This window comes from Aotus nancymaae, unplaced genomic scaffold, assembly GCF_030222135.1.
Source record: "Aotus nancymaae isolate 86718 unplaced genomic scaffold, 86718_ANA_hifiasm-v0.15.2.pri h1tg000007l, whole genome shotgun sequence".
NCBI lineage: Eukaryota > Metazoa > Chordata > Mammalia > Primates > Aotidae > Aotus > Aotus nancymaae.
This window is the reverse complement of record NW_026988418.1, coordinates 6,284,226-6,302,518: the sequence shown is the minus strand read 5'-3', so window position 1 is coordinate 6,302,518 and position 18,293 is coordinate 6,284,226. Positions and strand designations below refer to the sequence as shown.

At 41.3% G+C, this 18,293-nt stretch overlaps 1 protein-coding gene across 1 annotated transcript; it reads left to right on the top strand.

Annotated features, from left to right (window-relative positions):
- The first annotated feature begins 7,103 nt into the window (after window positions 1–7,103).
- Window positions 7,104–17,825, top strand: SVBP (small vasohibin binding protein). The gene is made up of 3 exons (XM_064372257.1): window positions 7,104–7,320; window positions 7,944–8,094; window positions 17,393–17,825. The coding sequence occupies exons 2-3, from the start codon at window positions 7,981–7,983 to the stop codon at window positions 17,477–17,479; spliced, it is 201 nt and encodes a 66-aa protein (XP_064228327.1). The 5' UTR covers window positions 7,104–7,320; window positions 7,944–7,980; the 3' UTR covers window positions 17,480–17,825.
- Window positions 17,826–18,293: the final 468 nt, after the last annotated feature.

Here is an 18,293-nt window from a genome sequence, read left to right as displayed (position 1 = left end):
ATTAATCTCATAGAAGTCAAAAACAGAACAGAAGTTACTAGAGGCTGGAGAGGGAAGGGGAGGATAGGGAGAGATTTGTTCATTAACACAAAATCACAGCCAGGTAGGAGGAACAACTTCTAGTGTTTTGTAGCACTGTAGGATAAGCATAGTTAACAATAATATATGATGTAGTTTCAAATAAAGAAGAAAGGATATTGAACGTCCCCAACACATAAAAATGACAAATGTTTGAGATGATGCACATGTTTATTACCCTGATCTAATCACTACACATACCCCATAAATATGTACCATATGTGTCAATTAAAAATTTATTAGGGCCAGGTGTGGTGGCTCACATACGTAATCCCAGGACTTTGGGAGGCTGAGGCAGTCGGATCACCTGAGGTCAGGAGTTAGAGACCATCCTAGCCCACATGGCAAAATCCTATCTCTACTAAAAATACAAAAATTAGCCAGGCATGGTGGCATGCTCCTATAATCCCAGCTACTCAGGAGGCTGAGGCACGAGAATTGCTTGAACCTGGGAGGTGGAGGTTACAGTGAGCTGAGATCGTACCACTGCACTCCAGCATGGGTGACATTCCGCCTCAAAAAAAAAAAACCAAAAATTAATTAATTTTAAAAAAAAGATTTATATAAATATAAAGCAGTGCCACTCTTCTCAGTAATATTTTTGTTTCAAACTTTGCTTTTCATAAATATATGTTTTGTTGACATTTAATTTGTGTATTATTTTTATTTTTAAAAGAAGTAATTATATTTAATTTTTATCAGTTTTTTGTTTTGTTTTGTTTTGTTTTTAGAGATAGGGTCTAGCTCCGTCGCCTAGGATGGAGTACAAGGGCACAATCATAGCTCACTGCAGCCTTGAACTCCTAGGCTCAAGTGATCCTCTTGCCTCAGCCTCCCCAGTAGCTCGGACTACAGGTGCATGCCACCAAGTCCAGCTATTTTAAATTTTTTTTGTAGAAATGGGGTCTCACTATGTTGCCCAGGCTGGTCTCAAACTCCTGGTCTAAGGTGATCCTTGCACCTTGGCCTCCCAAAGTGCTGAATTACAGGCATGAGCCACCACATCGAGTCAGTTTTAATTTCTAATATGGAAAAATTCAAAAAATATAACTCATATAAACTGAAGCTCTCTGAACTCCTTAATAATTTTAAATGTAAAGCCATCCTGAGAATATATACCTAGAAGTGGTATTGCCAGGCTATAGATGATACTAAGTTGCTTTCCAAAGTAATTATACCAATATATAACTTGTCATAATATTTTTACTGCTTCCTCAAGAAGCATTTTATCAGATAGTCTAAATCACATCATAAAATGAATTTCTTTTTTTATTTTTATTTTTATTTTTTTTTATAAGATGGGGTTTCACCCTGATGGCCAGGCTGGTCTTAAACTCCTGACCTCAGGTGATCCACCCACCTCGGCCTCCCAAAGTGCTAGGATTACAGGCATGAGCCACCGTGCCCGGCCCCATAAAATGAATTTCTTATCTGAAATATTCTTTTTTGACTTCTAACTCTGAATGAAAAAATAGATGCAGATATAGATATAGATATCACTCATAATCGTAATCCCAGAATCTAGTAAAATCACTGTAATTTTTTTGGTCTGTATGTTTCCTGACTTAAAGAGGGAGACAGAGCTCTGGATTTCCAGTTAAATAAACATAGCTCATTGAACACAAATGTTTATCTCTGTTACCTCCCAAAATGAACTAAAATGACAATCTTGGAGTACAAAAGGAAAGGAAAAAGAGAACAGGACAGTAGGTAACTGTGAAACAGAGATGTCAATACATTTTTTTAATCTGTTACTAGTGAGCTCTCTGTTTAGAGAGCTCACTAGTATAACAGATCTAGCAAAAACTTAAATCTAACCCAGGTGTCTGCAGAGGGAGGCAGGATTGGGGGAAACATCATATAAAGGGTTCCTGACGTCAATCAGCAAGAAGAAATTCTCAGCTGAAGAACCTTCCAGGCCTGGGATGGGAGGGACCTGGGCCTGGCCCTACCTCATAGGGTTGTTGTAAGGATTAGCTTAGCTAAAACATGCAAAACACTTAGAATAGGGGCTGATACTCAATGGTAGCTGTTACTGTCTGAGGAAAAGCTCCAACTTGAAAGCCAGAGACCAAAATACACAACAGCGACAATCTAGGAAGCAGAAGAAAACAGCAGAAAATTACAATTGGCATCTTCAGAAATATGAAATAAGAGAAGATCCTGAATTCACAACATAAGACCAAGCAGCTATCAAAAAGGAAAGTCGGGGAACAAAAAAAACTCTTGGAAATTAACATTTTTGTAGCAGAAATGAAAAAGTTCAATAGAAGAACCAGGAGATACAGCTCAGGATAATCTCTTGTAGAGCAGAATAAACAAAATCAAGAAATGGAACATGAAGAAGAATGTAAAAACAGGGAAACTGGCTGGGCGTGGCAGCTCACACCTATAATTTCAGCACTTTGGGAGACTGAGGCAGGAGGATCACTTGAAGCCAGGAGTTCAAGACCAGCCTGGCCAACATAGGGATACCCCGTCTCTTTTTGTTAAAAAAAAATAGAGAGAGAGAGAGAGAGAGAAACTGATCACAGAGAACATTTCCCAGAATGGAAGACTATGTTTCCCAATTGAAAGGTGACACCCCGTGCTTAGCATAATGAATGAAAAATACTTACAGGACAGTTTATTAAGAGCGTTCAGAACATCAAGGATAAAGGAGAAAAATATCCTAAAGGCTTCCAAAAACTAACAAACAAACAAAATATACAGGAAGTAACAGAAGTCAGAATAAATCAGTCTCCTCAAGAGTCTAGTCACATGAGAAGCTAGATGACAACGAATCAATGCCTTTAAACTTCTGAGGGAAAATAATTTCCAAAGTGGAAATCTGTCACTCAAGGATGAAAGAAAATAAAGCCATTTTTAGACAAGTAATGACTCAAAAATTTACCTTCCATGAACCCTTTCTGGGGAGTTAATGGAGAACGTGCTCCTCCAAAATGAGAGAATAACCCAAGAATGGAAAAACATAAGATCCAGAGCAGGGGATTTGGCACAGGAGAAACAAGAGGACAATGCCCAGAATGTGGTCAGGCCCCAAATCCTAGGACAAGAGCTGTGAAGCAAGGCCAAGCGGAAGAGTTTGGAGCAAGAAGAGGATGAGTCTAAGGAGGGATGTTGCCAAGGAAACAAAAAAAGACACTGGTAGATGACCTGGTTCACGTGACCAGATCAACAAATATTTTATAGTTCTAATGGAGAGTCTGTGAAAGAGTTAACAATAGATGCATAGATAGCTGGGTATGGTGGCTCATATCTATAGTCCCAGCTACTCGGAGGCTGAAACAGGAGGATCACTTGAGCCCATCTCTAAAAATAAAAAATAAACAATGGATGCATAGATCATTAAACAAATAAAAAACAGACAATTTTTGACTCTAGAAAAAAGGTTATTCAATAAAGTGAATATAATCTTAGTATAGTATATACTTCAACTGTAAAAATATTCTACAGTTATATTAGTGTAAACTCTTGCTAGCCATTCAACAAACCAGGAAATTCTGCAGCCCGGCCAAGAGTCCACTGGTATGTGCAAAAGAGACAGCCGAAGCACAAACTCATGGACAATAGGGAGGGGACCTCGATAGGTCTCAACGTTCACTCCCTCCTGGCTCCAACTTTCACCTTCCCGATAAAGAATGAAGAATCCCAAACTGGTGCTTTTCTAGAGTCTCGTAAATGTTCACTGGACAATTCTTCTTGCCTATTGCCACTTGAAGCATAATCTCTCTCTCTCTCTCTCTCTCTCTCTCTCTCTAGCGTGCGCGCACGCACACACACACACACCTCTAACTCATCCTCTTTCTCCCTCTCCCAAACCAACTCATCTCACCTTCTCCACCTTCAGCAGTGACTCAACAGCACTACTACTTTTCCAGTCTTCCATGTGACTTTTCCACTCCTCCACTCCCTATAGCTGGTCTGTTTTTAGCTGCCTTTTTAAAGGCTTCTAAAGGTCCTGCCCTGTCTCCAGCTGCAATCTAGTTCACAGCTTGCAGGGCTGTTGGCCCCACAGGGTCGTTGGGTGTCCCTTATGCTGTGCTGAGGTGCAGGATCTGAGAAGTAAAGAGACAGGACACTGAAGAACTGGAGAAGAGCAGCTGGACTCGGGGGGCCATGCCACCTATGAGCGGAGACATGCGAGACACCCAACGCACAGAGCGTCTGTATTTATTAGGTACAATCAGGGAGAAGGGTCGTGAGGTCATCATCTATAGGCTTAGTAATAGGGCATACATAATCACGAGTCACAAACGAGGGGGCCACCCCATTATGTCACCTGGGCAGAGAGGTGGGCCATGCGCAGTAGTAGAGGGTCGTGTACGGAAAAGAGGTCCACCCCCATTAGGTCACCAAGGCAAGGAGGTGGGCTGTGTGCAACAGGTGTCGTGGGCAACACTTCTTATCTGGGGGCTGGAGACTTCAAAGGGTTTCTAATAGAAGGATACTGTAAGCCAATGCAGTGGAAGCTGACAGACTTGTGCTCTTCTCTAAGATATTTATGGGAGGATGATTTGTGCTAGCATAGAAGTAAGAAAAGACTGACAGGGTGTACAGCCGCCGTGACCCAGTCACACCAGAGGGGTTCTTCTCCCTCGGTTACTTCCAGGATCTCAAGCCTGAGGCCTACTTTCCACAGGAACTGGATGCAAGGTACTACAACTCCTTTATCAGGAGGAGAGGCTCTTGCTCCAAGCCTGCCATACAGCGTATGCCCTTTCAGGCAGGGATGCCACCACCTGGGTCTTTGGTTCTTGTCCTGGTCTGGCTGTTTTCCCATGTACTGCTTCTGTTCTGTGACTGCTCTAGGCATTCCTCCTACTACAAACTACTATATGGTTATATAGAAGGATTATATAAATCAGCACTAAATGTGTCAGCACAGCTCTGACTATATCTGTTATATGATTATATAGAAAGATTATATGGAACTAAGTATGCTAGATATAAGTACTGAGTATGTTTATATAAGCTAGATAAATTAAGCAGTAAGTTATTATATGATTATATAGAAAGATTATATAAAGAAAATAGCTGAGTAATAACACTATAAACTAAGATATTCTTCAGGCACTAATTGTGCCTGGGGTTTGCACAGCTCTCCTTCCTCAGTGCCCAGGTGAGGGGTTACCCACAATAGCTTGTATGAACTTTATAAACTATACCATATGACACAAATGTAAAATACCAATACTATGTCAAGATCTCTGAAATTCTATCAGAATTTGGTTACTTTTATTAATAATAATCAAATCAGCATTTGTATAGGGTTTTTAAAAAGATATTTATTGAGACTGGGCACGGTGGCTCGCCTGTAATCCCAGCACTTTGGGAGGCCAAGGTGGGTGGATCATGAGGTTTTCAGGAGTTCGAGACCAGCCTGGCCAACATGGTGAAACCATGTCTCTACTAAAAATAAAAAAAATTAGCCAGGCATGGTGGCGGGTGCCTGTAATCCCAGCTACTCGGGAAGCTGGGGCAGGAGAATCGCTTGAAACCGGAAGGCAGAGGTTGCCGTGAGCCAAGATTGCGCCACTGCACTCCAGTCTGGGCAAAAGAGCCAAACCTTGTCTCAAAAAAAAAAAAAAAAAAAAAAGATATTTATTGTACTTTCCTCTGATTGCTAAAGAATAAATGTTTACTGTAGAAATTTTGGAAAATCTGGGCGCAATTGCTCACATCTGTAATGCCAGCACCTTGGGAGGCCAAGGCGGGAGGATCATTTGAGTCCAGGATTTCCAGATCACCCTGGAAAACATAGTGAGACCCATCCCTACAAAAAATAAAAAAATTAGCCAGGCATGATGGTGTGTGCCTGTATTTCCAGATACTTTGAAGGCTGAGGTGGGAGGATTGCTTGAGCCCAGGTTACAGTGAGTTGTGATTGCACCACTGCACTCCAACCTGGGTGATAGAGCAAGACCCATCTATTTTTTAAAAATTAAATAAAATTTAAAAAATTGTGCAACAGATCTCTAGAACTTTTTCACCTTACAAACCTAAAACTCTATACCCTTTAAACAATTCCTCTTTTCCCTCTCTCCCAGACACTGGCAGTCACCATTCTACTTTCTGTTTCTTAGACTTGGACTGTTTTAGATACTTCATATGAATGGAAACATACAGTATTTATCTTTTTAGGGGGTTGTGCTCACTTTTAAGGCTTTTGATACCTAGTATGAAACTGACCTCCAGAAAGGCTGGAACGATTTACAGTTTGACTGGAAGCGCATGAGTGTCCACCTGGGCTGAGTTCATTGCTTGCTTAGCATCTATCAATTGTTTTCATTTTTATTAGTTTGATAGTGGAGTAAATAGTAGACCCGAACATGGTTTTACTTTGGATAAGGTCATTGTCCTGTGAATCCTGGCTGAAATACTTGCTCCAGCACTTAGGAGCTGTGTGACCCTGGACAACTCACTAAACTTTTCAGTGCTTCTGTACGCTTTTGTGTAAAATGGGGATAATAATACACACGTATACATTATATACACTTATTATGAGGAATTAATGTGAAGCTGTAAGAACAGTGCCTGGAATATAGTAAGCCCAAATGTGAGGTAGCTATTTTTTTTGTCAATCCTTGCTAATGTAACATGGAAAATGACAGCCATCTATTTTAATTCACATCTTCTCGGTAATCAGTGAACGTGAATGTTTCTCTGTATTTATACCATTATGGCTAATGGTACTTCTGTCAAGATTTCCTTTTTCAAAGCACTGCGGCAAACGGGATCTCACTTGATCCGCCCAATAAACTCATGAATGAAGGTGGCAATCACCAATCCCCACTTTTCGAATTAAGAAACTGAGGCTCGGAATTCGAATTCTGAGCAATTCCAATTCCAGGATCAAGATCTCACCCTCTAAAACCTAGTAGCTGTTGCAGAAAATATACCAGGAAAAAGCTTTTGTGAGCCGTAACCACCACCCACCCCGCCCCGGCCCCGCCTCTGCCCCGCCCCGGCACCAGCTCGCCCCGCCCCACCCCGCCCTCTACGCGAATTTCCAGACATCCTCTCTACGCACGCGCGGCCCTTCCAGCGGGCGGAAGTCCCCTGGCGCGCTGCCCTCCGCCCCTCCCCCTGCGCGCGGCCCCGCCCCGGCCCCGCCCAGGACGAGGGCCGGCGGACGCGCTGCGCTGGGTCCAGTGGTGGGGAGAAGGCAAGGATTTCCCACCGGGGGCGTTGTCTGCAACTCGGTGGAGGCTCCAACGTCCAGTGGCCCGGCAGGGAAAGGTACAGACCCCTGAGCCCCTCTGTTGGCGGTTCCAGCGGCCGCCATTTTCCTCCTGGAGAGGGAAGAGGGCGGGAGGAGAGGGCCGTCCCCTGGGGCCGGACCGGGGCGGGGTCGGAGGGCCGGGCGGCGGAGGGCGGGCCCGGGCGGCGGTGGGGCCTGGCCCGGAGGCCGCTGAAGCGACGGCTTCTGCAGAGTTGGGCCGGTCGTTGTCGGGCCGGCTGCGGTGGGAGAACCCTGGGCGCTCTCTGGGCCTCAGCGTTCCATTAGGACAGTCCCGGGCTGGGTGCCGCACGCTGCAGAGTGGGCAGCGCTTTCACAGGTTTCTTCGCATTTCACCCGCACACAGCCTCTCCTGGAGGGAAGCCAGGAAGATACTATTATCCCATTTTGCAAACAGAAAACTAAGGCTCAGAGTGGGGAAGAGACTTGCCCGGGGACACTTAGCGAGGTTGTGGCTTTGGGACTCAGGTCCTGCTCCCCACATCCAGCGTCCTTGCCACCAGACCACTTTGCTTCACCTGGCAAAGGATGGGGCGGAGCTAAAGGATTAGAGGCGTGACTGGCAGGTTTTTTTGTTTTAGTTTTTGTTTTTTTAAGATGTGCCTCTTTCTGTACCACCCAGATCAGAGCCTCCTAAGAAATATCCAAAAAATCAAGCCATGGATCCACCTGCACGTAAAGAAAAAACCAAAGTTAAAGAACCTGTCAGTAGAGTTGAGAAGGCCAAACAGAAATCAGCCCAGCAGGAGCTGAAGCAAAGACAAAGAGCGGAGGTGAGATTAAGGCGGAGGCTCTATATGCCTGTAGTATGCCGGAGATGATTCTGGAATAGAGAAATAGCAGAAAAGAGAACTGAGAGCGAGCCCTGCTTGCCTCCAGGCAGGATGGGTGTTCTCTTAGGTTTAGAGGGGAGATCACTGAGGTCCGGAATGGTGAGATGACAGCCCAGAATCACATGCCTAGTTAGTGTCAGAACCCCAGCCTGGTGCGGAGCTTTTGTGGCAGGGACCCGACGGAAGGAAGAAATGGAAAAAAAATGATATATAAGGGGAGAGAAGGGGTCAGAATGAAAGAGAGCACGGAAGTATCAGACACCCCCAACACAGATCTTCTGGATTTGGTGCAGAAAGTAGCTAGGCATGACCAGGTAGAGGCCCAAGCTTTAAACCCACCAGTGTGTTCCTTTGTTCTCTCAATGCTTACAATTAATTTGAGAATAAAAAGCTTTAAACTTTACACTGCCAATATTGAGCCATATACACACATGAGTATTTTAGTATTTAATGTCAGGGAAAAGCTTGCTGGTCTTTTTTCCCTCTCTGCTTTATTTGTCTGCTTTGTTCATTTCCTGTCTTACATCCTTTTACATTTCCCCATGGACAACTATTTTTTTATACTTTTACATTCAAATATATTAATATCCTTGAACAATATATAATAGTATTTGTTTTAAATTTTTACATTAATATAATTCTTGCATTTTATTTTGCTTACATTGTTTTTTAGAGCTATTCATGCTAATATAAGAATCTAGTTTATTCTCAATTTTTACAATAGTCTATTTTATGCATCCATTTTAGCATATTTATCCATTCTTACGGGGGTGCACATTTAAATTATTTATAGTATTTTCTGCTATTACAAACATTTCTGTAGTGAAAAGCTTTTAGGTGTTTCCTTTGGCACCTGCATTAGAATTTCTGTAGGGTATTTAACTAGAAAAATTATTGGATACATTGTCAATTTTACTAGACATTGCCAATTTGCTTGGTTTTTGGTTTGTTTGTTTTTTTTTTTTTTTTGAGACAGAGTCTCACTCTGTGGCCTAGACTGGAGTGAAGTGGTGCGATCTCGGCTCACTGCAACCTCTGCCTCCCAGGTTCAAACAATTCTACCTCAGCCTCCTGAGTAGCTGGGATTATAGGTATGCACCACCATGCCCGGCTAATTTTTGTATTTTTAGTAGAGACATGGTTTCACCATGTTGGCCAGGCTGGTCTGAAATTCCTGACCTCACGTGACCCACCCACCTTGGCCTCCCAATGTGCTAGGATTACAGGTGTGAGCCAACCTGCCAAATTGCTTTCAAAGGACTTGTATACGTTTACACTCTCACTAGCAGTGTAAGAGGGTTCTCATTCCTCATTTTTTTCCTAACACTTGATATTGTCAACTTTTAGTTTTTGTTAATCTGATTGAGTCATTGTATGTGCCAGGCACTGTTCTAGGAATTTGTGGTACATGATGACAAAACAGAAAAGAATCCCTCCCTTCATGGATCTTGCATTTTAGCAAGGGGAGGCAGTAAGCATAATAAGTAAACTTACTAGTGCACTTGAAGTTAATCTGTAAATTGAAATCTACCTTTGGATTAAGGCAGACCATCTGAGAGCTGTGGTCCTTTACCTCCCCATTCCCACCTGGATCTAGGTCCCCAGATGATGTGACTGCATTGTGCTTTGGTGAATAATATGAGGGTTGCTATAAGAAACAGCCCTGAAGCATGAGAACAGAAGCTACAGATAAGAAAACCATTGATCAGAGAAATGGTGATATAGCCAAGGGAGCTCTCACTGGAGGAACAGAGCTGTCTGCACTTCTGTGTACGACAAATGCTCTGGGAAATGGAGAACCAGTTGCCAGCCCATATGTGGTTACCTCACACCAATCAAAAGTGACTGTGGAGAGCACCCCCAGTTTGGAAAACCAAATGAAAATGGAGTAGCTGTTCAGAATGAAAATGTTGAAGAAATTATAAATTTACCCATTGGATCAAAACCATCCAGATTAGATGTCACCAACAGTAAGAGTCCAGAAATTCCTTTGAATCCAATTTTGGCTTTTGATGATGAAGGTATGCTTGGGCTCCTGTCTCAGGTAGATGGTGTTCAAACACAACAGACTGCAGAAGTTAAATGAGTATTTCTTCTGAAGAACCAAAGCCAAAATTTAATGAGAATTTCTACAATTAATTTAATTCTTTTCATGCTATAAAATAGCATCTCCTCTTCCAGTTTTCTAAAGATTTCTTGACCATCATTTTGAAAAGATTTATTAAAACTAGCTAAAGACAACAGACTGGATAGCTTTTCTGATAATTTTCATCAGTAGAAAAAAAAAATACTTCTCATTTTTCAGTACTTTAAAATGGCTTTTTCCAGTGTGCTCCTTCTTGGCAAATCAGTATTTTTCTGCATTATTTAAAAGACAAGAGCATTTGGCTATAAAATAAATGGATTGACTAGGCATGTTTTTTTTTCACATAAATATTTTGGTCCTAAAAGCTTAACAGCTTAAAATTTGCCAAAAAAAATTACCTTTTACCATGGAATACTTGAAAAGTACGTACCTCTTTGCTCTACAAGTAGAATGAATGGGGAAAAATTTAAGCCTGTTTTTTTAAAATAGTGTAAAGAGCTCTATTTGTAGAGGCAAATTATAGGCAGATTGCCAGGTTCTTATAAATACAGACTTGTACATGGCCATTCTGAAAACCCAGCTGTCATAATCTTGCAACTCCTTTTGCAAAAGCATACTCAAATGTTTTAAAATGTGAAAAAAACATTATTTTTTCAGAGCAAGAAAATAATTTACTGTTCTCTTAAATAATGTATTAAGTTCTTCCAGATAAACTAATCAAATAAATTTAGAACAATGTGACAACATTGCAAATTTGTTATTAGATGCATTCCTTCTGATGTCCCTAGGGGAGAATGTTACTGATGATTCAAGGCTGTTTCTGAAGTCTGTGTTGCTGCTGTCCCCAGAGATGGTGGGACTTATCTCTGCCTTACCTGATCACACATTATGTGGGAGGAAAATAAAGATTTAATATTTTATTAAATAAAAACAGAATTTGGTTTTGCTCATTTAAGAGCAACAAAAAAATGGTGGAAGGTTAACTGTGTTTGGCCACAGGGCACGGACCTTTATGGAAATCCTCATTCTGCATGACATCCGCCACCTTTTCACCTTTCATTCTTATTCTTCGTTTTTGCTGCTGAGCCTAGCTGTACAAATTCTCACTTTTATTTGCTAATGTAAATTCAGTTTATTTTACCATTTTAGAGACTACTAATTATTACAAGTAGGAAAGGGCACACATATTTTTATGTGAAGTGTTAAAAAAGATAAAGTTATACCACTGTAATATGCTAGATTTATTAAAAGAGAGTGGTTAAGCTGCTAGGTTGAATGAGAGACTTTATCTGTTTTCCTATTTTTTTTTTAAATTCAAGCATATGATCTTTAGTAACAGCTTGTAATTTGTTAAAACATTAATTTGGAGTTTTTCCCTATTCTTAGTTGTTATATTAAAATCTATTTTTTTAAAAAAAACAGCCCTATGAACCTGTCCTCTGTGCATGTTGTAAGGACAGATGTTGAGGACATTGTTCATGCTCTTATTGACACCCTTCTGTAAAGTTCTACAGGTTAAATTTATGTGTCTGACTTCAAATCTCAGCTCCTCCATAAATCCCAGTCTTTCCATGTGACGTTAGACAAGATACTTAACCTCTCTGAATCCCAGTTCATCAATTCCTCCTTGGTAAAATGAGGATAATATCTACCTCAGAAGACCGTTAAAAGGAATAGAAATATTATGTGTAAAGCCTGTAGTGCAGTACTTGGCACAGAGGATTCATTTGATAAATAGCAGTGATTATGATCAGGAATAATCTTGTGTTTCCAAGCAGGCAGCCTGCTTTTATTGTGTGGAGTCTAAGTTGAACAACTGCTGAGTTCCTGTTGACCTGCTGAAATGCAACGTTGGTGCACTCCAGCAGCAGCTGGACCTGTGGAGCTCTTGAGATGTGCCAGGACCAGGCCAAGTCTGCACATGCACGGCCACATGTAATCCTCACACCAGGGCTTCAAAGCAGGAGTTATTATGACTCCCATTTAACCTTGGTAAATTCAGTACGTAAAATATATGGCCCTGTGAGGTAGGCAGTATTATCCTCACTTTAAAGTGATGTGAGTAGAGTCTTATAGTTAATGAGGGGAAGGCCTATGGTCGAAACATCTTCTGACCTTTGTTGTTTTTTGTCTTGCCCCCTACAGCTGCCTTGCTGGGTTTTTTGTTTGGTTGGTCGGTTGGTTGTGTTGTTTTGTTTTGTTTTGTTTTGTTTTAAATGGAATCTTGCTCTGTCACCCAGGATGGAGGGCAGTGGCAGTCTCGGCTCACTGCAACCTCAGCCTCCCGGGTTCAAGCCATTCTGCCTCAGCCTCCCGAGTAGCTGGGATTACAGGCACCCGCAACCATGCCCAGCTAATTTTTGTATTTTTATTATAGACAGAGTTTCACCAGTTGGCCAGGCTGGTCTCAAACTCCTGACCTCATGATCCGCCCACCTTGGCCTCCCAAAGTGCTGAGATTACACGCATGAGCCACTGTACCCGGCCTGGTTTTTTTTTTTTTTTTTTTTTTAAATCTTTATTGCCTGCAATGTAATGAGACAAGACCATGTGTGGGGAAGAAGAGACAGTTTCTATTCAGTGCTGCAGAGATGCCAGAAAGTTAGATGTGAAGGAGAGATGTGGGAGGTGAATGGGAATGGAAGGCACATTGGTAGTGGAAGCACCGTTTGACACTGCTAGGGGTCCTTCTTGACAGAAAGTCATTCTTTAGCCTGGACACCCTGACCCATTGTGAGTCCCCTCTTTCTCCTACCATCTTGCCTCCTCGATCTGGAGGTCTGTGAGAAGCTATTTAATATCCCTCTCAGTCCCTAGCACAGCAATGTGCAAATTACAAATGCTCAGTAAATACTTACTGAATGAAACAAGCAGAAGTTTTAAAATACATATATATGTGTGTGTTAAAAGTATATTTATTTATTTATTTTTTTGAAAGAAAGAAAGAAAAAGAATAAAGAAGAGGAGGAAAAAGGAAAAGAAAGAGAGAGAGAGAGAGAATAGGAGTATTGCTTTCTTGCCCAGGCTAGAATGCAGTTTAGTAATGGGTATTGAAAACCTCTTTTATACCAATAATTATACTTGATGTAAACAGGAAGGAATAAGGGAAGAAAATAACAAATGAGCAGCCAACCAATATTTCATTTAAATCTATGAAATGCTATGCGATTACTGAGGAGTGATTTACTTCCAATTATGTAGTCACTTATGGAATAGCTGTGAGGTGGTAATGTATGTTTTATGTATTTGAAGTGGAGAGTTCTATAAATGTTTATTAAGTACTTGTTCCGGGTCTGAGTTCAAATCCTGGATGTCCTTGTTAATTTTCTATCTCGTTGATCTATAAAATCGTTAGCTCTTCTTGTTACATTGATCCTTTTGCCATTATGTAATGTCCTTCTTTGCCTCTTTTGCTCTTTGTTGCTTTAAAGTCTACTTTATCAGAGGCGAGAATTGCATCTCCTGCTTTTTATTTATTTGTTTATTTTTACTCTCTGATTGGTTGATAAATCTTCCTCCTCCTCTTTGTTTTGAGTCTTTGTGTATCGTTGCATGTGAGATGGGTCTGGATGCAGCATACCGATGGGTTTTGGCTTTTTATCCGATTAGAATATATATAACTTTAATACTGGCATTTGATGCTAGCTGGCTGTTTTGCCCATTAGTTAGTGTAAATTTTTCATTTGTGTTAATGTTCTTTTCTTTTTGATATATTTTTGGAAAGGCTGATATTGGTTGTTCCTTTATATGTATAGTGCTTCTTTCAGAAGCTCTTGTAAAGCAGGCCTGGTGGTGGTGAACTCTCTAAGTACTTGTTTGTTCGCAAAGGATTTAATTTTTCCTTCGATTATAAAGCTTAGTTTGGCTGGATAGGAAATTCTGGGTTGAAAGTTCTTTTCTTTAAGGATGTTAAATATTGGTCCCCACTCTTTTCTGGCTTGTAGGGTTTCTGCTGAGGGATCTGCTGTAAGTCTGATAGGTTTCCCTTTATGGGTAACCTGACCTTTCTCTCTGGCTGCCCTTAGTATTTTCTCCTTCGTTTCAACCCTAATAAATCTGGCAATTATGTGCCTTGAGGTTGGTCTTCTTGAAGAATATCTTTGTGGTGTTCTCTGTATTACCTGGAGTTGAATATTACCCTGCCTTGCCAGGTTGGGAAAGTTTTCCTGAATGATATCCTGAAGAGTATTTTCCAACTTGGATTCATTCTCTTCATCACATTCAGGTACACCTATCAAACGTAAATTAGGTCTTTTCACATAGTCCCATATTTCCTGGAGACTTTGCTCATTCCTTTTCATCCTTTTTTCTCCAATCTTGTCTTCTCGTTTCATTTCACTGAGCTGGTTCTAGACTTCTGATATCCTTTCTTCTACTTGATCAATTCGACTGTTTAAACTTGTGCATACTTTGCGAAGTTCTCGTGTTGTGTTTTTCAGCTCCATCAATTCACTTATATTCCTCTCTAAATTGTCCATTCTCGTTAACATTTCGTCAAACCTTTTTTCAAGGTTCTTAGTTTTCTTTGCATTGGGTTAGAACAAGTTCTTTTAATTTACAGAAGTTTCTTACCACCCACATTTTGAAACCTGCTTCTTCTGTTATTGGAACACACTCGTAATCTATTAAGCCTTGTTCCGTTACTGATGAGGAATTGCGATCCCCTGTAGAGGGAGAGGCATTCTGATTTTGAGTATCCTCTGCCTTTTTACGCTGATTTCTTCCCTTCATTATATATTTATCCGTCTGTTGTCGTTGTAGTTACCGACTTTCTGACTAGGTCTCTGAGCAGACGTCCAACTTGTTGATTCCCAGCGCCGAAATCTGAGCAAACCACTGCGCCGGCCAAAACAGCGGTGTTAAGATGGATGGTGCTTTTCTGCCCGGGAATCTCCGGACTCTGCACCAAAAACTGGCGTGCTAAGGCACCAGCAAAACCGCCACACCAGCCACAAGAGTCGCCCTGGCGACACGTGGGGCTCCTCTGCTGGGAATCTCCTGGTCGTGAGCAACAAATATTCGTCTGAAAGTGTGGCGTCCTCTCGTTCTCTGCGCTTTCACTGGGAACTACGAGCCCGAGCTGCTAGTGATCAGCCATCTTGGATCTCTCTCTAAAAGTATATTTATGTGGAGCTTAAGAATAAAACACCCAACTATAGAACATGACCAGTAACTGGGAAACTTTGCGTTCCCTGCTTCTGGTCATGTGCCTCACCTTTCCCACCAGCAGTACCCTCTGTGCTGAATTTTATGCTAATCATTCTTGCTGTTCTATGTTAATTGGCTCTCTGCATACCTCTAAATAATATTGTAGTGTAACAATATATTGTTTAGTTTTGCATGTTTCTGAACTTTTATATATGTTACTGTGACTGGCTCTCTTCACTCAGCACTTTTTTAACCATTCAAGTTTGTTGTTATTATGGTAAAATATATATAAAATTTACCAGTTTCATCAGCAGTATTCTGCATTTCAAGAATCATTTATGGTAGTGTTAGTAACTACTTTCATCACTGTATAGAATGCCATTTTCCTTAAAGATCATTCAAGCTTTCTAGTCAGTTTTGATCATTTTACTTTTCCTAGGAACTTGTTTCATTTAGGTTGTCAAATGTGTTGGCACAGAGTTCATAATGTTTCATTGTCATTTCTGTTATGTCAGTAGTTAAGTGTTCTTTCTAGTTCCTAATGTTTATTTGTGCCCACTCCCTTATTATGTTGATCTGTTGGGTCAGGTTTGCAAGGTTATTGTTAGTATTTTAAAGAACCATCTTGCAGTCTTGGTGATCCTCTGTTGTGGGTTTGGTTGCTTTTTCATTCGTTTCAGTTCTTATTTTGTATTTTCTATTTGTCCACTTCTAAGTTCCATTTTTTCCCTCTCCTCGTCTTTTCAATTAATCAAGTTACAGCTCCTCTACACACACACACACACACACACACACACACTCATTTTTTTCTTCTACAAATTAGGAAGTTTTGTGATCTGTTTCTGTTCTTCAGTGGGTGGATTAATTACTGTAAGGATAAAGAAAGGTGAGGAATAAGGTGTAGTTACCCTGCCTTTCACCTGAGAATGTCTCTTGCCATCTTCTTTCCATCACCACTGCCTGCCGTAGGCAATATTCCCACGACTTCCTTCCTGGACTATTGTAACAGATGCCTCCTAAAGCACAGATAGAATCACTTTGCTTATGGCTGGGCGCGGTGGTTCACACATGTAATCCCAGCACTTTGGGAGGCTCAGGCAGGTGGATCACATGAGGTCAGGAGTTTGAGACCAGCCTGGCCAACATGGTGAAACCTCGTCTCTACTAAAAATACAAAAATTAGCCAGGTGTGGTGGTGGACACCTGTAATCCCAGCTACTTGGGAGGCTGAAGCAGGAGAATTACTTGAACCCAGGAGGCAGAGGTTGCAGTGAGCTGAGATCACACCACTGCACTGTAGCCTGGGCGACAGAGCAAGACTCTGTCTCAAATATATATAAATATATATATAGCTAGCTTATATATATACTATATATATTCACATTGCTCCCCTGCACACTTATCTTTGCTGGCTTTCCAGAATCTGCCAGATAAAATCCAGATTCCTTGGCATGGCATTTAAGACCTCAACATAATTTTCTTGCTTTCTCCAGCTTCCCAACCCCTACTCTAAAATATCCTTCATATTGGCCTACTTGAAGTTTCCAGAGCAGACTCTGCACTTTTCCATTACATTTATTTACACATAATATCCTCCCCCACCATCTATCATGTCCCATGATAGATTTTAAACTGAGATGGCCCATTTGGAGCCTTACAGAGCTAGACCAGAAGATATATGTGGATAAATCTGATCTTACTATATGTAACTTACACTTCACTGATTCCTCCAATCTGAATTAGCCACATGCTTGCTGAAGAAACTTGTTTTCTTGGGATCCTACTAATCCCTTAAAGACCAAATCAAGCCACCTGCTTCATTGCTGCTTTCCTGATTCTCCAGATGGAACTAATATCTGACTCTCTTATTCCCAGATCACTGTCCCTGCATTACCACTACTGCTGAAATTTTGGTATTTTCAGATGACACCCACCTGTTATGTCAGAAGATGCATTGAGCAGCTGCTTCCATTGCTAACAGATGTATCTCTTTCTGTCATTCAGATCTATGCCCTCAACAGAGTCATGACAGAACTGGAACAGCAGCAGTTTGATGAGTTCTGTAAACAGATGCAGCCTCCTGGAGAATGAGTCCTCCGTGTTCAAACTACATGGGACCCTGGGAGTTTTGTTTGAGGGTGTTGCCAGTTTTAAGCTGGGTTGGCCTATTTGGAGCCTTACAGAACTAGACCAGAAGACATTTGTGGATAAATCTGAACTTACTTCCTATGTGCAACTTCTGCTTCACTGGTTCCTCCAATCTGAATTGACTGCATGCTTGCTGAAGAGACTTGTTTTCTTCTTCTAAGACAATGGTTTTTGTTTTGTTTTTTTAAAAAAAAAAAAACAACTTTTTCTATTGTTTGAGAAAAATCAGTGTTTCTCATGAAACTCTGTATCTTCTCCAAAAATACAAATAAAATACTAATAAAATGTTTATTTGCTTATACTTTAGCAAGTGCCTAGCCATAGAAAATGGAGTACAAAATAATAGCCTACTCCAGCGATAACAGGTAAGATAATAGGTAAGAAAGGTCGAGGTAAGTGGAAGGTACCCTTTCTCCTTCAGGAGCTGGGTGGAGAAGAGAGAAAGAACATGACTGCTTTCAGTTTTCATTCTTCCTGGGGCTAAAACTTTGCAGACCCTGCTGATCCCTAGTTTGTAGGCACACAGAAGAAATATATGACCCCATTACTCCCAGATGAGTCACTAGTCAGAGTCAGAGGCCTGAAGCTAGGATTCCCTCACCGGTGATTGTGGAGAGCTAGCAGCAGGCTTGTGTCAACAGCAAGAGGGGCGTGCATGTGCTTTTTGTTTTGGTGGCTACCTTATCCGACCTAGAAACGGATTTGTGATGGGAATGTTCAGACGTCCCTCAGAAACCAGCCACTGCCCCTCTGCCAT